At 37.0% G+C, this 20,604-nt stretch overlaps 2 protein-coding genes across 2 annotated transcripts; one reads left to right on the top strand and one right to left on the bottom strand.

Annotated features, from left to right (window-relative positions):
* The first annotated feature begins 853 nt into the window (after nt 1-853).
* tmem145 (transmembrane protein 145) lies at nt 854-17,041 on the top strand. The gene is made up of 15 exons (XM_039653260.2): nt 854-1,125; nt 3,869-3,943; nt 4,530-4,607; nt 4,954-5,040; nt 5,366-5,467; nt 8,131-8,215; nt 8,740-8,811; nt 9,036-9,104; nt 9,365-9,445; nt 10,036-10,114; nt 10,374-10,467; nt 11,829-12,001; nt 13,148-13,268; nt 13,357-13,542; nt 15,117-17,041. Exons 1-15 carry the CDS (start codon nt 1,030-1,032, stop codon nt 15,363-15,365), a joined length of 1,647 nt encoding a protein of 548 aa, XP_039509194.2. The 5' UTR covers nt 854-1,029; the 3' UTR covers nt 15,366-17,041.
* A 487-nt stretch (nt 17,042-17,528) lies between these two features.
* On the bottom strand, nt 17,529-19,793 carry mrpl17 (mitochondrial ribosomal protein L17). Its single transcript, XM_039679367.2, has 3 exons — nt 19,370-19,793; nt 17,963-18,031; nt 17,529-17,872 (listed from the first exon to the last, which is right to left on the bottom strand). The coding sequence occupies exons 1-3, from the start codon at nt 19,541-19,543 to the stop codon at nt 17,612-17,614; spliced, it is 504 nt and encodes a 167-aa protein (XP_039535301.2). The 5' UTR covers nt 19,544-19,793; the 3' UTR covers nt 17,529-17,611.
* Nucleotides 19,794-20,604: the final 811 nt, after the last annotated feature.

Below are 20,604 nucleotides of genomic sequence, written 5' to 3'. Positions count from 1 at the left end.
GTCACTGACTTGGAGTTTTAATCTGTATGTTGTTTCGTTGTTCCATTGTGTTTTGAGCTCCTGTGCTCTTGAAGTCCACCAACGGTGATGTTGATCACTTTAAGTGCAGGCTCTAATGACCACTGCAGTATTGTTTGCAAGGGTGCTGATGTCTATTCTCTTCTCGTTTTCAGTGGGATATAAAATGCAATGAGTGATACAAACTGCACTGTATGTCCCAGGCAAACTTTCTCGCATTCATTCAGACCTGATGTTTTGAGGACAATCTCAGCAAATAAGCACTTTATAGTTCAGTGTATAGCAGCATCTGAAGTGGCGTGTGAGAGAGCTTTCAGGTGCCCTCACAGCCTTTCGGGAACTGAGTTAGCTTCTTTTATTATATGATTTGTTATATGTTCCTAATAATTATAACGATTCTTATTAATAATATTATTTATAATAATAATATTTGTTATTATTTCCTCATGTAAAGACACCATAAGTGCAAACCTGTGTATTTGGAATGTATGCATAGATGACATTTGTTTTAGGCTGTAGAGAGACCATTATAATTATACTTTTTTTTTTTCGTCGACAGAGTATTTTGAGACTTGTGCGGACTGTAATGTTACGATGATAAATGAGAGTAGCTATTTTTCTGCAGTAGGCCTAGCCTATGTATTTTCCCTCTGTCGATTTATATTTGAATAAATGATTTTCTCTGCATCTGTGTTTATCTTGTGACGGGATAGAGAACGCAAAACATTTCATGCTTATTTGTTAGAAAATGAGTTAAAACGATTTTAAAAAATACCCATAAAGAATAGCTATTTGTGTATGCCATGTCGCAATAAAATATCGGCAGCGCGCGCTTCACGCTTTCCCGGCAGAGCGCGTGCGATACTAGGCGCGCTCCCGGCGAAAATTCTGGGGGATACATGCATTTGAGGCGAAGAACGTGGACGCGCGTCTGGCAGCCTCACTAGGCAGATCTCCTGTTCACACAATATAGGAAGGAGAGCGTAGAAACGCTACGGTGGACAGGTGAAGATGGAGAAAGTATTAGGACTCGCCGTGGTATCCAGTATGTTATGTGTCGGCTCGGTTTTTGGGAAATATGTCAGAGGTATCGTCAATACGAAAGAGGTGAGTATAATGTTTACATTTTGTTACTATTGAGCTGATAATGGTTCTGAGTTTTCCTTCGTTCTTCAGCTGCGCATCTCCTGACTGCTGTTAGTAATGGGCTGTTATAGCAGTTGTTACGCCTCTGTATTTTGCGCGCGTCTGGAAGCTTGATGCTTTAATAGCCTGTGCGTTGCCAAGATCATTACACCCGCCGCTATTGAGCAGATAAAGCTTAATTCATCCTTAAGACACGAAAAAAAACATTTCGTATAAACGGCGCAGCTATTGCCGACAACAAATGTACACCCTCCCATCCGCTTTTACAGGTGTGTGTCTGTCGTTACACCATTGCTAGATTGTATTTATCGCATGCTGATGTTTGTGTCCAAACCGTCCAAACTGATTTTAGGTTGCTTAGCTGTGCTTATAAAGGTTTGTGATATGCATTGTAAGACATCATTCAAACAACAACTCTGCAAACGTGGAAAACACAGACGACTTGAGCCATATTGCTGTTGAAGTGTGTCCATATTTTACGCATGTCATTTTCTTAATTTGTAATAGTTAGGTGAATTATTTGATTTGTGCCTTGTGGGAAACACTGGCTATTATTATCTAATAGATACATGGTGCAAAATGTAAATGTTGTTGGCCAGGAGCAATCAGTGAGACTGAAAGTGCTTCAAAAAAGTAATTGCCGCACTTAATTCATCACCTTGATTTAATTAACAAAAGAATAGGCTACGGAGAAATTGGGGAGCAATTACATAAATTTCCTTTCAAAATCCATAGTATAGCCTATAGGATAGAAAAAAACTACTTAAATGACTTTTTATTACTTAAAAACTCACGATTTTTACAATAATACGGGCAAGTTAAATCATGATTAAGTTTTGCTGATGGTAATTTAAAAAAACCTGTTCCTGCCTGTATCAGTGCTGATCATGCTCTTTTTTTAGTTTCTGTATGAGATGATTAAACAGTCCATTAATCTCACTTCTGTTTATTTCCTTACAAGGTCGTTCATTTACACTGCCATGTACACCCTCACACATAAATTACCGGAAAGTTTTATCACGGTAATGGGACAGTTCACCCCCAAATTTTAACTCGCATGAATTCCTCACTCTCGTGTTGTTCGAAACCCGTAAGAAGTTCGTTCATTTCCGGGACAGAAAATGAAGATATTTTAATGAAATCTGAGAGATTTACATTGACATTGTCCGTGCAACTACCACTTTGATGCTTCAAAAAATTTCATAAAGTGATCGTAAAACTATCCATACGAATTTGAGCGGTTTAGTCCAAAATTTTCTGAAGAGACAATCGCCTTTTGTGAACGGATAGGCTTTTATTCACATACATTCATCATCTCACACATCAGTTGTTGCAAATGGAAGATCAAGCATGTTCGCTTGACCTGCAAGAACCAAAGAGGTTGTTACGCATGACCAACCAATGAGGTTTGTTCTTGTGCATCAAGCAAGTATACAGCTGAACTTCTGTTTATTTTTGCTGATCAATGTCATGTTTGGGCAACTATCCCTTTAAAGTTGTGTAAGGCATTTGCCCCTTTAAATTAAAACATAATTTGAGACAGAGAAAAACAGCATGGTCCTTTCTTTGTTTTTTTATTTCTGTTTTATGTAGGCTACTAATACTAACAGATTCCAGCAAAGCTCAGTATAGTCTCAGGGGCACTCAGGTTGACGTCTTGTGTGTGTTATATGTGTGTCAGCACATGTGGGTGTATTTATGTGTTGCTCCGTTGTGTAGCTAGAGTAATGAATCATTTAAAAGCCCCAGTGGACCCGGGGTGACATGACTAGTTGATTGGTAATTAATTGTTAATGAGGCTTAGCGGTCGGACAGAGATCCGGAAAGACAGTGAGAGGTGAGGCCACCACTGATTCGGTGAAGTGACCGGATACTGCATCTGCGTATAGTGCTTGATTAATGTAGGGTCTATGTGCCATGTCTCTCATCCTCCTTTTGCCCGATTCAATGACTTTGGTGGTCTTTCAGAAGCTCGGTCATGTGATGCCTGGATCTTAATGGTTGTTTGGGCTCAGTTCTGGGTCAGAGAGTCTTAGGGCTGCTGTCTGTATTGTCAAGGAAACCTGTTGTTATAGAAACCACCAACTGCAGACACTGAAGAGGAAGTTAATATGGACAAGGGGCTGAAAGCTAGAGCGCACTTAGTGCCATTTTACACTTCACTGACTGCCTGCGTGTCAGTGTAAGTTCGAGAGCCTGTGTGAGATGAAGCCCATCTGAAGTCTTAAACACTGCAGGAACTTCATTAACCCTACAACTATTACCATATAGTGTGATATGAAGGTCTTTAAACTGTTATCACTGCATTAGATCAGACTTCTGTTAGATAAGATTGAACTTGTGAATTTATGTGGTGTAAAGCTCAGGGCTTGGAAGCAGAAAAAGATTGCTGGTTTGATCCCTTGAGCTATGACTGTGAGCCATCACCATGAATTGTTGAGCAAGCCTCAGGGAAAATATCCTCCTAATAAATGTAGTGTAAGGTGCTTTGTCTGCTAAATTATGTCATGCCTAGATGGTGACGCCATTTTGTGAGCCTCACAAGGTTTGCGTTTGCTTCTAGCAGGGGTAGGGTTTCTGTGGGACTCTGAATATGTCACTTTAGTGAATACTATGGGTCTCCTCAAAAGGAGGGTTACCATTCCGACATGGCCGCTACATAACTACATGCTTTCCTATACTTACCCTCCCCTCTTCTCCACAGGACTGGGTTTTCCTCACAAGGTTTTGCTTCCTGACCGATTTTGGCCGATTGAACTTTAAGTTCAGATACCCCAAGGTAAAATTAAATACCTATATTTGAATTTTTACTCATGACTGATGTTGTACTAAATCTCCAATACTGTCACAAATGCATGATGCAGTGGAGAAATAGTCACACTCCTATTAAAACAGCTGTTTTTTTCTAAAGGACACAAAGATCAATCATATCGGAACTTTTAGACCTTTCATGTAAAAATTACAACCCATGTAATGCCATTGAAAACTAAAGTGACGCATTTCAGATATGCTTATAAATGAAAAATAAAAGCTTATATGAAATAGTACACACCTGTTTTCACATAAAGTGACTGAGATTAACTGTTCTTATAAGATTTTTCTGAAATCATTTTGGTTTTAATGCTTCTTACCCTGGTTTCATGCTAAAACAATCTACAAATGAATGGCTTCAGCAAAGATGCCTAACCATTAAATTGTATTTTCAGGCTGCGCCTTTCTTCTTTCTGTATATGTCAGTCATTTACATTCTTTTAAGGTTCTAGGTGGCATAAACAGTCCAAGTATTAATATCTCCCTCTATCTCTATCTCTATCCATCTATCATGTCCTCCTGTCCCTCTCTCTATGTCTGTTGCTCACTGAAAGTCCCGATGCTGTCAGAACATATTGCTCTACTTTGATGAAAGCTCTCAGTGGCCAGCTGTGTACAAGAGGCCGGACAAGGTGAGAGACACACTGATGAACTTTGTGTTTGTGTGTGTGAAAATATTGAATGAAATGAAAAGACTGCATGTGTGTGCGTAAACAAACAGAGAGCATAAGCCTGAATGTCAGAAGTAGAAGTGTATGAGAGTTAAAGGGGAATTGTCAGCAGTGCTCTTGACTAAGAGTTCAAATCCAGTCTCCACATTTTCTCCCTCCCTGTGGCAGGATCTGCATTGCGGGAATCTATGAAAAAGTCCCTGCTCTTCATCAGTCATAATCTACTACTTAGTACTACAGCTCTTGATGTTGTTATAGGGTGTCTTAAATCCCACGTTTGTTAATGCTGGGTTTATGTGCTCTACAGGATTGCTACCTGAAAGAGTCAGTACTGAGGCCTGAAAATAACCAAGTCATCAACCTGACTACCCACTACACCTGGTCTGGCTGCATGGTAAGACAAAAGCTAGTCTTACATAGTCTGTGTGCACAACTAAACACTATTGCGAAAAAAATGTTTTTTAAACTAGTTTCCCAAACACACTGCCTGTTTGCCAATGGCTGAGTCAATTCAAACAAACATAATGCACGCATATTGATTTGTGTTTACGCATTTTTTATGTTTTATTTACAATACGTCTCATGGTAAACTTGGATAGGAGAAAGAAAGAAATGATACACCTCAAATTATAAGCCTTCTCTGTTAAATCAGTGGTGTGCTATTAGGCAGTGAAGCAGTGATGTTATTTTACGTCTTTATATCTGCCTCTATCATGCAGGTGGAAGGCGAAGGTAATGAAGAGATGCTGAGTTGTGTAGGAGGTCGAAGTTTTCGTTCTGTCAGAGAGAGATGGTGGTACATTGCGCTCAGCAAGTGTGGGGTGAGTGCTGATACAATAAACAGTATGTAGTGACTAATAATGTGCCTGAAACAGAACACCTTATTCACAGAGGCATGATTAATGACTTCACAATGAATACGTAATTGTACTCAATAATACGATAGACTGATTATGCAACAAGGGCAAAGCAATATTTTTAATGAACATATCAAAAGACATAATGGTTTGTCTGTGAAGCCGCTATGGTTAAATTGGTATCCTGTGAATGAAAAGGAGAATGGTGTGAAATTTTCTGAACACAGACGGCCGTGTTGCTGTCTCCTTTTTAAGGGAGACTCTGAAAAATACGAACATTAAAATAACACACTATATCACATTTTTGTTCACCTTTTGAAAAATAAAAGCTAATTTAAAATGTTAATAAAATAACACTTCTTTTGGGGTTACAATCTATTTATTTTAGTTAGATCATTTTTAATATTTAATTATTTTACATAAAGGTTTTAATAAAATAGGAATTAGTACGTTTCTGAATTATAGAATTCGCTGCTTCCATATATGGCATGTAAGAAACATGGCAAGTGTTTCTATGAACTGGTTTTAAAGCTACACTGTGTGATTTTTACCCCCATCTAGCGGTGTAAAGATATATGACCATCCAGTGAATATTAGTTTGTTCTTCTCAATTCCGATTTCGTTTTAACTCCTACGGTGGCCAAAGTAATCCATGATTAACATGGCTTCCAGTTCGACCTCGTCCATGAGTGTTAACTCAAACGTAAACGCGAAAGGTGAAGCATGAATTAACGGGTATGTCCCTCTTTGGCTAATGTACTTTCAAGATGGCGGGGCAACATGGCGACCGACATTAGAACCCCTTACCTGTATGTATTTTCAATGGCATATTATACACTCATGAGAATACTTTATTACTTGAACGAAGTAAATATACATTAATGAGCACACATATTTTTGAAAGAACTAAGTGTATTTAGCTAAGAATAAACTAAAAGAGTTACATAGTGTAGCTTTAAGGAATGTGATTAAATGGATTTTTTGATAGATAATGAGGCTTTGGCCCCATTTACACCATATTAAGTTCAATTGGTCAATTGGATCACAAGAGGACGATACTACATACAAGTGTAAACAGGGTCTAAAACGTTTTGAGTTTGTCCACCTTTGACTACTTCCAGAGGTAGTCTGCTTTCACATCTGTAGTTCGGTTCATTTGGTCCGGAGGTTTTGGTTTGTTTTCACACCACACTTGATTGCTCTGGTCCGAATCAGTTGATGAGTTGATGAAACGAATCAAAATATAGTCACGTGACAACATGACTCCACATTTCTCGTTGGCCAGATATATCTTGAACATATTTCCATAACTGCACTTCGATTGGTCGGAACGCGCGTGAAAATTCCAACAGAACTCCTGGAAGTAAACAAAGAGGATCGAGCAAAATCCGGCCGACATGCGGAGAATTCACTCACAATGTATGTTCAGAATCAGCGCGCGCTTTATCCTTTCGTAAATCTCCTCATAAACAAACTCTAGTGCGATTCAACTGAACTAAATAAGACAGGTGTGGAAGCACCCTAAACGTATTCACCTGGATTGCTTTCGAAGTTCAAACGCTCATGTTATCGAAATCGAATGCATTCAAACAGCCAAACAAGACCACATACTCTACTACTATTCCTGAACCCTCAGTGTTTAGCATGGTCTTTCAGCTATCAGAGCAGAAACGAAAGCCGATGCTTTTCATGTTTTTCCGCCGTCTCTTTTTGCGTTCATATGTAAATTCTGTGAGCTTGTTTCGTCCATTAGATAGAAAGATCAGAAAAAGACCATAGACCTCCCCTCAAAGAAATCAGGACAGAAGTGGTTGAAAGTGGATAAAAGAGATGGATTAAAACACAAAGCCTCTGTGCTGCATTGGACTCTCTACTGGAGACAGTGGGTGATTCTTGTTGTAGCTGTTTAAAGTGATGCACATGTAGTTTTGGAGAGGTATACAATGTGAAGAGATTTAGCCAGATGAATGGGGAAAATGTAAAGGGTTGTTTCATGGATGTAGGCAGACTGACGGACACAATGCTAAATCCTGTTGGAGTGAAGTAAAGCACCATCCCTGAGTAGCGAGCTCTCAGCTCTGTCCATAAGGGAGCTTCTCTGTGCCTGCTGCCAATTTCTCTTCTCATCTCCCTCATACTTCCCTTCTCATTGGCTAGACGAATGCCACTGTACCTCGTAGCTTCTGTTACGGTTTTTGATTACTTGCTTTATTCTTTCATGCTCATTCACTTTGTAGGCTATATAACAGTCTTTTATCTGTCCCTCTCTTGCTCTGTATTTTTGTCCCACTGTCTCTCACTTCTCCATCTCTGGCCACATTGATTTGGCGATAGGGCAAGCTTCATATGCACCTCACCTTTTTGGAGTGAGGGAAGGGGAATTGGTTTTTCCTGCCAAGTGAAATCAAAGTGTTTCTCTTTTATTAAGCCAGGCCGAAAATCCTCTCAACAGCTAGAAACTGTGCTTCTTTGAAGTCTTTTATAGCCCAAAGATCTATTTGTCCACTCTGTGTTTATACGGTCTCTCCAGATCCCCACTCTTTTTTTTTCTCAGTTACACACCTCCTGCTTTTCCCTCCTCTGAATTCTGATTTTTTTTTTTCTCTCTCTTTTGCCATGAAACACAGGGAGATGGGCTGCAGCTGGAATATGAAATGACATTAACCAATGGACAGTCCTTCTGGACCGAGCATTTCTCTGCAGATGAATTTGGTGAGAGACAGCTGAAAGAGAAAGGGATTTATTTTGTATTATGTGAAAGAATGGTTATTTATATATATATATATATATATATATATATATAATGAAAAACAAGATAGATTTCTTGATAATATGCATAGTACCAGTTTAGTTATCACTGAAATGTGATCTTAGATTTAGACTTAAAGAAATAGGATTCATCTTTCCAAACTAGTGTCATTATTCTTCTATAAGGAAAGTGCAAAACAGCACCACAATCTTAGTCCATACAAAGTCTTCTGAAGTCACATGACATCTTTGTGTAAGAAACAAACACATTCTTTGCTTAAATAATAAATTAAACATTTAAATAAAAAATATTAATAATTTTTTTACTGGAAAAGAGCAGTGTTAAAATTCTGCTAAACTTCTCCTTTTGTGTCCCAGGCTGGAAATACATACTATTTAAAAATGAATTATTTTGTGAATTATCTCTTTAAGACATTCACCATAATTGCACTGTGACTGAAGGCTATTCTTGTTTTGTTCTGTTTCAGGCATCCTGGAGACAGACATCACTTTCTTGGTTATATTTGCCACTGTGTTTTTGCTGTCTTGTTATTTTGCTTGTGAGTTTACATGTCCTGGAGGTTTAAAAGATCCCAAATGCAATGGTCTCAGTGGATATGTTTAAAATGCATATGCTTAAGTTAGATTAAAGGATATTCTTAGCCATCCTCCATCTTCCAGATAAACAAACTTACAGATATTATTGGTTCATAATTTTTTTTAGTCCCTCTGTTTAAGTTATTAGTTTCCTCTGAATCTCTCTCCCTCTGTGTAAACCTTTAAGATCATTTAAAGGGAAGACAGCTGCTCCATACAACTTATAAGATGTTTATGACTGCGGCTGGAGTGGAGGGTGAGAAAGGCCTCTGAACACACTCATATAGATAAACACTAGCACACACGTTTTATGACGCTGGGCTTTGCAACACTGGATGCATTACAATATCTCTTGTGTCGTTCCTTATTTCTTTTATCCTTATCTCCTCCCCACTTCCTCTGCTCTCTCACTGCTGCTACTCTCTCTCTCTCTCTCTCTCTCTCTCTCTCTCTCTCTCTCTCTCTCTCTCTCTCTCTCTCTCTCTCTCGCTCTCTCTCTCTCTCTCTCTCTCTCAGTCTTAAGCCTGCTCTTCTTTTGCTTTTACTGGGGCCTTTATGCCAGGGAGGGTGTCGGGAATGGCAGCCTCAAGATATTAGGTGAGAAAAGCACTTGCTCATAATCGCAAATGATACCATGGTCGGTCTGAATACTCGATTCTGATTGCATTTAATGCACAGGTACTTCCAGGTCATCCAATTTATTTTCTGTGTCCTGCCTGTTTCCATCCATCTGGCCTTTTACAGATAAAGGGGTGTGTAATGACGTCATACCTAAAAAAACTCGCATGAGTTTTGTTGTACCGCTAAAATAATCGTTTCCACACATAATTTCATTGTCGTTATGTAAACTAACTCTCATTAGAGTATTAGTAGTGATATTAAGCAGATTGTCTGCTAATACTAATTACTTCTAGTTGATGTAGTTGTAAAGTTGCTTATAAGTAGTAGAATATCTTTTCATTTAAGTCTGTTTTAAGGAACATTTTGCACAAATATTTGATCAAACCATGAATGACCAATCAGAATGAAGTATTCCAGATAAATAATGTGCTAAATAAGATTACAATACAATATCTTGGTTTTAGCATGACACATTTGTGTGCGTGTGACTGGATTCATTCGTAAATGCTGACCTGATTATTAACCTATTTGTGGTCAACTCTTCATGGCTCTCACTCTCTCACCAGGGAAATTACTCTTTTCTGTGAGCTTCCTGATTTTCTTGCTCATGCTGATCCTCTTGGGGAAGGGATTCACAGTCACAAGGTAGGAGGCCTTACTTCTCACATAATGTGGGTAATGACTTACAAGGCTAATCATGCAAATGTGACCCAGACGTCAAGACAATTTTGTATCCAAATTCTCATACTTTCTGGGTATGTACTGAATTGAGTTATGAACATACTTCTTAACTGTTGATGCAGATGTTCTTTATATGCAGGTGAGGACGGTGATGCTATATCTGCCAATGGGTCTTTTGATGTAGTGATGTTTCTTTCTTTCTTTTATTTTTTTTGCTTTCCAGGGCAAGAATAAGTCACAGTGGCTCTGTGAAACTGTCCATTTATATGACAGTGTACACCATCACCTACATCATTCTCTTCATATATGAAGCAGAGGTAAGATCTGCTTGCCTTTATCTTTTTCTTTTGTCATATGCTGAGGCTGGGCAATATGCTGGATATTCATAATATACTTGTACTTGTCCTTGCATAATATAGAAATGTATTTTATTTAACAGGGATGCATTAAATTGATCAAAAGTTACAGTAAAACATTACTAGGTTAAAAAAGCTTTCTATTCTAAATAAATGTTATTCTTTCTGTTCATCAAAGAATCCTGAATAAGTATCATGGTTTCCAAAATATATTAAGCAGCACAACTGTGTTCATTTATAATAAGAAGAAATGTCTCTTGAACAGCAAATCATCATATTAGAATAATTTCTGAAGGATCATGAGACTGAAGACTGGAGTATTGATGTTGAAAATTCAGATTTGTCATCACAGGAATAAATTACATTTTAAAACATATAGCATTAGAAAACCGTTATTTTAAATTGTAATAATAAAATGTTTTTACTTTATTTTTGATCAACTAAATGAGCTTAAAGTGAATTATTTCAAATCACTTAAAAAATACTGTTGACCCCAAACTTTTGAATGGTAGAGTATTTCCGATGGTTTTGCTGGCAGTACAATTGGAAAAAAAAATTATTGAAATTTGAAATTTTCTTCGAGAATGATCATTTTTATCAAGCTTGTATATTTAAGTTCCATAATTTCACTTAAATAGCAATGAAGATTACCTATTAATTGTCATTTAAATGAAATTACTGAACTTAAATATACAAGCTTGATGAAAGACAATTTCAAAATGGCACTTTTGAACTCTTCAAATACATTTCAAATATGTACATATCAAAATAATGCTAAAAAATATACATTTATCAAGATACATTTTTGTAGTTACAGGCAAATAATATACTGTATATAACCATACCAGAAATGTGTTCAAAATGTCTATTAATTTCCACATTACCTAATTAAAAAACCTGTTATATTTGAGCACTATCAACTGCAGTTTCTCATGCTGCACCAGAGAGCTACTCTGCCCTATACATAATGTAAAGCTATGAGATGAAGTTACTCAGCACGAGCATGTCGTTCTGCTGTAGCGTGCTGTAATGGAACCCGGCAGATAGACAGATAAAGAGAGCGAGGGAAAAACGGGTAAAGAGAATGACCCAGATAAGCTCTTGCAGTATCATGGAAGAGCTCCTGTTGCATCCTGCGTCAGTGTCACCCTTTGCTCTAAATCAGCTTTAGATGTTTGGATTTGAGCAATGTTCCGGCAGTTTCCACTTATGCAGCCTAACAGATTGTGCCATGGTTGGATTTAAAACCATCAGTCATACAGATGGGATGCCAAGGGGAGGTGATTTCCCTGTTCCCACACCCACTGCGTGTGTGTTTGTAGTTCTTTGATCCAGGTGAGGTGCTGTATGCTTATGACAGCCCTGCAGGGTATGGTCTAATGGGTCTGCAGCTGCTTGCGTACGTATGGTTCTGCTATGCTGTGCTAGTGTCCCTCAAACACTACCCTGAAAAACAACCTTTCTACATCCCCTTCTTCACTGCTTACACTCTGTGGTAAGTTCTGCAATAAAGATATGTAGATATACCTGAAGCTCATTTTATTATAGTTTTTCAGTGGGGTGCTTAAAATACTCAATGAAGAAAGATAAATTGTTACAAACATACCAACAACATTTCAAATTGTTTAACCCAGTTTTTGGTGCAACGTCCAAAAATTTCACTCCCATGTTTACATGATTGGGAATTTACCCTATATGTTTTCTGTTATTGATCTTATTGTGACCGATTTATCTGTGCACGGTTTTATTTATTTATTATTTCACAATTTTCTGTTAAAATTTGATCTTCAGGTGAAATGACAGACGTCTCTAGTCATGTTTGCTGAAATTATCTAGTCATTTATTTGCTTAAATTCTGTCTCTGTCTGTCTTACAATCAGATTTGCCGCCATCAATAATAAACAACTGATAGATAGAACCAAGTTCCACCCTACACATTTTTTTTCCGATATATGTTTCACTCGGATGTACGTCACAATATGGAAGAAAAGATCTACTTTTATTTGTGACTTAAATAGTGTCTTAAACATGAAATGCAGTTGAATTGACAATAGTCGAAAACATCAACCTGATCTTGGTTTTGGTGTGAACATACTATATACTGTGCATTTATATAATGCACTGTGTACTCAACCATGTGTATGAATTTCATATAGTTATTTTGTTATCCAACATTGGGGTCTGATAGCCCCTCCCCCTCTGCCATTTAAGGAAAGCTGCACAGTCCAATGGCCAACATTCCACACTTCATTTTCAGTTAATTAAGTGCATCATTTGGGCATTGCACTTTTAATTTTTTTAAATGTTCTTTTTATAAACACCCTACTCACACTATTGATGCTAAAAACGACATAGAATAATGCACAAGTACGCAAATTGGGATGTGTAGCACTCCTTATAGCAAAAAGATGCATTTGAATAGTTTTAGTGTCACCCGGTGGACATTTTATATGTAAAATGTAGCACATCAACATTTGCAAGAATGTATGTCCTGTATGAGTATACATGAGACCAGGCTGAAACTGTTCCTCTCTATTTTGACTCCAGAATCTAGTGGGTTATAATTCTCCACAGCCTTTGTAAATCTATAGAAGAAGATTGACAGTAAAACGCTGCTGTTCCATTACTTTTTCACCCATAGGTTTTTTGCTGTGCCAGTCATGGCTCTAATTGCCAACTTTGGCATCTCTCGGTGGGCCAGGGAAAAGATTGTGAACGGCATCCAACTTGGCATCCATCTCTATGCCCATATCGTCTTCCTGGTATGATGTTGTTGTTGTCGTTTATTGCTTGCTTTAAGCAAATAATTTGATAAAATACTCCTGCATGTGACTAACCCTCTCATTTTAGGCAATCACACGCCCGTCAGCAGCCAATAAGAACTTTCCTTACCACGTGCGGACGTCACAGATAGGAATCCTTCTCTCCAGTCCTAAAGGCAAGGGGGCAGAATGCTTCCCTCATCATGCTTATGGGAATAGCTCCTTCCTGGGAGACTCTCAGCCAAACTTCACAGAGCTCTTCTCCATCCACTCTGTAAGTGTTGAATGTTATAGATGATTTAAATATGAGTTGAATAATAAATGAAACTTAATTTAAAAAAAAAAACATACTAATATTATCAGTCTGGGAAGATTTTCAAAATGATTAAGCGACACTCTTAAATGGGTCATGACATGGATTTATTATGTTCCTTGAGGTTCACTAATAATAAATCTCAAAGTTTCTTTGCAAACTATCCATTACATAATTGCCTCGTTTACAAAATAGAATGATCTGACTAAACAGTCCTCTGATGCAATCTTGCAAGGCATTCAAATTGTTTCTGATGCTACAGAGACAAACGCGTTGTCGACAGATAAGTGTGAAACTAAACACGCATAGCATCTGTATACTGTATCCAGCATCAGTGATTTTATAATGGGTTCTATTTGCTTTTGCAACGCTCACATTCCGTGTAGGCAAATGTCAGCCAATAAGCAATTGAACGCCAGTGGGAGGGGGTCGTCACAAATCTTATAATATTTAAACAAGCCATTTTTGGAGCCCCTTGAGATGTACATCTCATTTTCAAGAGGGTCCTAAAAACAAACAAAATATACAACACAAGTAATAATACTACAACACAAAACAAATTTACAAAAAAAAAGAACAAAAGAAAAGAAAATGCTCAACCTGTTTCCCACACACCATGCAATATCATACAATATCAACATAGAATAACAACAGAAGAGCCTTGAATTTATCTCAAGTAATTAAGTCATTTTTATAAAACGGTTGGTTCCTTATCAAGGCTACAGAACTCCTCCCCAGAACTCTTCACTTTTGCTGAAACTTATAGGCTAACACCAGCAGAGCTGGCCAATTGATGCAAAATGCAAATTCTGAACACTGTTACAGTATAAATGCAGATGCAGCATCAATTTCCTTCAGAATCTCTCAGTTGACGCTCAAATGGCGTGCTATTACAATATCTACCTAACTTCTACCAGGATATCTCTCGCTGTCGTTGAAGGTCTGCTGACTGTCTTCTGTCTGACTGTCTGATTTTTAGGATGTGTAACCAATTAAGCAATTCATACATAACATGACAATGATGAGTACGATGACAAATGCTTTGTGTATAATCAGGAGGACATGTTAAAAGATTTAGTTCACCCAAAAATTTTAATTCTGTCATTACTCCTCCTCGTGTCGTTTCAAACCTGTTAAACCTTTGTTTATCGTCAGAACACAAAATCTCTCGGATTTAATCAAAAATATCTTAATTTGTGTTCCAAAAATGAACGAAGGTCTTACAGATTTGTAACTGTTGACAGAATTTTCATTTTTGGGTCAACTAACCCTTTAAGCCAAAAAGTTGCAGTAGGCTGTTTTAATGGTAAAAAGACCTATTAAATGTCAAGAGATCAAGGCAAATTTAATTCTTAAGTCAAGTACTTTTTATTCTTTTAAATCTAAAGCACTTTTTTTCACTATAATGAACCTTTTGTGAAAAAGGGTGTTAAAGGATCTTAATGGAAACATACTGTAGATGCCAATAAAGAATCTTTATATTTAGGAGTGTTCAATGCTATTTCTTAAATTCCATGTCATGTTTCTCTATTTAGGACCCTGTAAAGACTATAGATGAGACGGTGACTCGGAAGGGACAGGAAGTGCCAAGGAACAGCGAGCACAAGATCATCACCACAACGGCAGACCTGTCGTCTACATTCTCCCCTCTTCCTCCTCCAATACCACCACGCAGCTCTGCACACTCTCCCCCTCCTCCTAGATTAACGTCCCACTTCACAGAGTATTTTAGTATGCAAGGGGCCACTGGGATTCTGGGTTCCAATGCCTTGAGCGGGCCGTAGAGGAACAGGCCATGCGGAAACAACTTTCAAACATCTACGAGGTGGAAAAGAGTTCAATATTTCAATAGATTAGGTTAAGGCAAGCGTGAAAAAGTAAAGGCATTTTCAAAAAAAAGTTACCAAACATCCGTATCTTTGAATTTGTAAAAGGAAACGCAAACTGCAGAACGTCGAGAGAGAGGGAGAGAAAATAAGAATAAGAAGCAATAAATATTTCAGTGAGATGACGTAGTCACTGGAGACGAGAGATAAAATACAGGCAGTGCAATAGAGTGACAGGACACGACGGTGAATCTAGAGTATAGCTATTTTAAGCTTAAAGTGACTTTAGGATAGCGATGTGTACAGTAACAGTACAGTGAGCTCTTGACATATTTTTTAATGCTTTGTTCATTTCTAGTGTTGCCGTTAATATTTGTATTTCCTTGCCATTTTAATGCAAAAGAACCAAGTATTCATCTCCCTCAGTTATTTTTAATGTTTTTTTTATTTACTAATTTTGTCTGTGAAGTTGAGATAATTTAGGGTTTATATATTTCTATTCACATTGAATACGGTTAGAGACTTTGCAAACTGATGTTAAACTGCAATGGCAAGTTAACTGGAATAACTAGGCAGTATTTGTATACCATGCATGTTTGTGCTTTGTCTACATTCAGATATATTCAATGTAATTTTGGGTGTGCCTAGTTTTTGCAACTAGCCGTCTTCATTTTGTAAGCAGTACGCACTGTTTATAGCTATAGTGTCTAGAGAATATTTAACTCAAGCGGATGATGACGATGACAGCTTCATCTTTATCCTGTCTTTCTGTATTGTTCATTCCATAATAGCAGATAATACAGTGCAGGGGATTGTGGAGTTAAGATTCAATTCCAGCTAACTTTGTTATACATTTGTACATGTAATAACACTCGCAGCGGTCATGAATTGTCTGTGAACGGAAAGTAGAATCATTCAGTCCACTGGGGTTGTCGTAAGTTTTGTTTACTTGATTGTCTGATGAAAATATAATAGCTCTACTCTTACAGAAACACTTTGTATTGACTGCATGGAGCACTTTACTGTTTTTCATTACCATCAGAGACCCTTGATGGCAATCATGATGCAATAGAATGAATGACAAATGTACAGGTAAAATGTGAAGGTTTTATCTGTAAAATGCCCATTATCACTGCTGTGCTTGTTTTTATTTTAAAAGAAAAGCAAGCTGTGGGTCGTATTTATGTTATATATATATATATATATGAACATATCCTATATAATCTCCACCTGAAACGGACCCATTTTAAATCTAAGTTATGTACATAATGACATATTTATATTCAAAATAGGTTTTTTAAAGAGATTAACCATTCTTGAAGAATCGTTAAAGATTGTTTTTTGTTTTTGTTTTGTATTAACAGACTTGTATGGGCCTGAAACACTTGATTTGCAACTTGATTTGTCAGGAAGCCACAACATGATTTTTCAGTGAATGTTGCACACCTAGCAGAGAAGAGACAGAATTTTTTTTGAATGTATGATAGATAAGAGCACATCACATTTGGGAGCACAGAAAGATTCAGTTAAGCACATTTCTGTTGCACTGTTCATACTGAATGCATTTTAATAGTGTCAAATGACTTGGCAGTGCATACCCTTTTGCCAAATTAAAATGGTCTGTTTTACTACAATGGATTGTTTGTTTCTTTTTGCAATAATAGATTACCAATGAATGTAGCTAATTGTAAACCTACTACTCTGGAGTACAAATCATTCCCTAACAAATTATTGTCATGGGGCTTGAAAAGTTTAAAACCATGTAGTCACACCCCTATACCCAAGTGAATCCTAAATATTGACCCATTTTTATATAGGAGCGTATTGACCCATATTGGGATGCAAGAAAATATAAGCAGGGGGTTGCACCCAAACAAAAAGTACTTTAAAACAAACAGATTCATAAAAAAAATAGTATCTTTCTAATGTATACTTTCATTCGACTGTCTCACCATTGGTTCGTCTGGAATTAATTGGTGAAGACAAAATGCCAAATAAAAATGTCAAATCATCTGTTTGTGACCAGTTACCAGCACCCCAGACACACTCATCTTATACAGATATATCCATTTTGATTTTAAAATTCTGAATTAAAAAAAAACATGGGCATGTTAGATCATCAACTATACACACAATATTGGATATTTTAATTCAATGTATACTGGTTTATGACATAAAACATAATGTACAAATACAGTGCAAGTTTAGAAGTCCTTTTTCTCAGCGGCCATTAGAGCTTTTTCATCTCGGTATCCTTTCAGAAGTTGGTTTATCAAGCTCAGTTCACGGACACGTTTCACAGGGAGCAGGGGAGGGAAAGGGTTGCCCTTGTACTCCAGGACAGCCATTGCTGCGCGGTCCAGATTCTCTCTGTTAGGAATGCGGGCCATGCGTGTATATTCACCTGTCTGACTCTCAAATCTTACCGCCAGAACTTTGAAGAGTTTGGGGATCAAATCTTTTTCCTGAATGAAAAAATATAAATCAATGTAGATGTCCTTTACTCAGAAATAGTGTTAGATACTCTTATTTTTCAAGGAATGACCGAAACTTACTGTTAGCCAGAAATCAGCCATTTTCATTGACTTTTCATCGGTTTCTCCTTTTTTTGCATAATCAATAATCTAAAAAAGAAAATACAAATGTTAAAGTCAAAATAGAAACAAAGTCATTCCAAAACAATATTAGTTTTAATGAATCATTTTAATTGTTGAAAACACAAAACTCTTTAAAGGGATAGTTCAACACAAAAATGATTTAGGCTCATCATCATCATGAATCATCATTTATTTTAGTCAACCTCAAGTTGTCCCTAAACTACAATTTTTTTTCTTCCGCTGAACACAAAAATATATTTTGAGGAATGTCAGTAACCAAACAGTTGATGGGCCCCATGACATCCATATTTTTTTTTCCAATGGGGATCATTAACTGTTTGTTTGGTTGCCCATATTCTTCTAAAGCTCTTCTTTTACAGAGAAGAAAGAAATTTAGACCGGTTTGGAATTGAGGGCGAGTAGCCTAAATTATGATAGAAGTGTTTGAACTAGTGTCACTGTTTGGATATTTTAGCTTTAACTATATATATATATATATATATATATGAAAATGAATGATATACAAAAACATAATACCAATTACTGATAATATATAAAATAAGTAGATACATATGTTTATATTAAGTAACTTAGAGTAGAGACCATTTATGTATTGGATAAAAATTGCTTTTAAGAAAAATGTAATGCTGTTGATAAGGTATATATTACAGACGAAGAAATGAAGGACAACGAGGAATAGGGCCAAGAAGAGAGCATACGTCAGAAACACCTTAAAAATGTCATGGAAGACTTGGCAGCTCTCTGTTTGATGAAAGCAGAAGAGAGTCTGACATCGGCAGTGAAATCTTTGAGTATAGAAGACTGGCAGATACTGATTGAGCGGTATCTCTCGACACCAGAAACCCAGCTACCTTTGATTTAGAACTCGCTTTATATTGTAAAGTTGCAATTATTTTTTGTCTTTTAACATTTATTTTTGGAATATTAATAAATAACTATTATACTAATTGCAAGCAATTGTCTACCAGTATTGTTGTTAATAAACCTTGAGCAAGAACTGACCACAGAGAAGTCTTCTGAACAAGTACCATTTGAATGCTTATGATTTAGGTGAGATTTTACTTACTCTAACGTTACCTAACCTGAGGATAATAAATAAGGTTAAAGCGCACACCGTAAAACAATATATACATACTTTATTTTAATATATATTGCTACATATTAATGTATTGCTATTTTTAGATCACGATCAAATCTTTATTCTGTCAAAATATTTTTTACAAATGTTTTCAAAGTTTGACGCCATTTTATCCTTTTAAATTTAACGTTTAAAATATGTATTTATTTAGGCTAATAAATGTAGGTACTGAAAACCTGTAGTCGGCTGCTTGTAATGTTACTCGCCTTTTCAGCGTAAAAGCGAACTTCATCGGCTCGGGCTCTTGTTGTCTCTATCCTTTCGTGTCGAACCAGACCAGTGAGTATGTTCCGAAGCATGTTGATTCTGGACTCAGGTCCGAGTCCCATCCGACGAGCCACTCGGCCATGGGAAATCAAAGCCCGCAGGGTGAATCGCATTTCAAGAAGCAATGAAGGACACTAACGTTCCTCCAGAAAAGAAATCCCCTTTGTTACACAACGTAAATATACTGCACAAGTAAAGATAACTCACACCAGCACTGCTGTGATCAGCGACTGAATCCACCGTACATAAAAAGTGAATTTATTTAAACTAGAGTAAAAAGTTGTACGTTCAGGCGCTGGTTTAGATACAATCAGGCTACAATACCAACATGCGAGATGGTACGTCGGTCTGAAGAGTCCGGAATGAAAAACAAGATTTGATTAAGGTTCCGCAAGCAAGTTTTGACAAAATCGATTACATCAAGCACCAAATATGGTTAAAATAAGGTTATGTGGCTTACCTCTTAAAATTTTTAAGCCAGTTTTCTTATCACATTTTAAGTAGACCTTATATAGTTACATTTTATAATTTATTCAAAAAATATTTAGCCTAAGGTTCTCCACTTGAGTGTTCTTGTCTGATGCCCATTTGAACTCCTTGAAAAGGCTGCTTGCTAATAAAAGTAACGTAGAAAAAGTCTTGGGGTAAGAAAAGGGAAAGCTTAAATCTTAAAGTTTAATTCTGTCATAAAAAAACAAGTTTTTAAAACAAACCTTTATCTTAGGAAGCAGACTCTTCATGCAAGAAAATGTATACCAAAATAGCCAACATACAGCATTGTACAACTATTTATCTTCAGCCATAAATTGTAGAAAATAGAAATCATATATGTTGTTACAATGCTGTCCTTTGGCTTAGTGTGCTTGGCTTTGTTTAACCCATTCAGACCCTGTGTCCATTACAATGGACATCACATGTCAGCCCCCCTTTTTTTTAACTTCTGGAGCATTTCACAATGGACAAAAATGGAGGCTCTAGACCCTTCCAGAGCTGAGGTATTGAGATCCCACATAGCATTTATGCCATTATAAATATCTCAATATCTTAGCTCTGGAAGGGTCTAGAGCCTCCATTTTTGCACTCAGGTCTAAGTCTCGTGGCCCTCTATCAGAATCCAGAGTTTCAAGAAGATCAGAGAAACTAAAAATTTCGACCAAAAAAAAAAAAAAGTGGT

The sequence above is a fragment of the Pimephales promelas genome, chromosome 12 (genome assembly GCF_988280905.1).
Source record: "Pimephales promelas chromosome 12, fPimPro1.hap1.1, whole genome shotgun sequence".
NCBI classification, from domain to species: Eukaryota; Metazoa; Chordata; class Actinopteri; order Cypriniformes; family Leuciscidae; genus Pimephales; species Pimephales promelas.
The sequence above is the reverse complement of the archived record's forward strand: the minus strand, read 5'-3'. Positions and strand labels throughout refer to the sequence as shown.

Excerpts from the sequence above, each read along its gene's own strand:
- tmem145 (XM_039653260.2), top strand. The coding sequence starts at position 1,030 with ATGGAGAAAGTATTAGGACTCGCCGTGGTATCCAGTATGTTATGTGTC. Across the intron at positions 1,126-3,868 it reads GTATCGTCAATACGAAAGAG|GACTGGGTTTTCCTCACAAG; the intron begins GTGAGTATAATG and ends TCTTCTCCACAG. Across the intron at positions 13,543-15,116 it reads AGCTCTTCTCCATCCACTCT|GACCCTGTAAAGACTATAGA; the intron begins GTAAGTGTTGAA and ends TTCTCTATTTAG.
- mrpl17 (XM_039679367.2), bottom strand. The coding sequence starts at position 19,543 with ATGCGATTCACCCTGCGGGCTTTGATTTCCCATGGCCGAGTGGCTCGT. Across the intron at positions 18,032-19,369 it reads TTCGCTTTTACGCTGAAAAG|ATTATTGATTATGCAAAAAA; the intron begins GCGAGTAACATT and ends TTTCTTTTTTAG. Across the intron at positions 17,873-17,962 it reads TGGCTGATTTCTGGCTAACA|GAAAAAGATTTGATCCCCAA; the intron begins GTAAGTTTCGGT and ends TTTTTCATTCAG.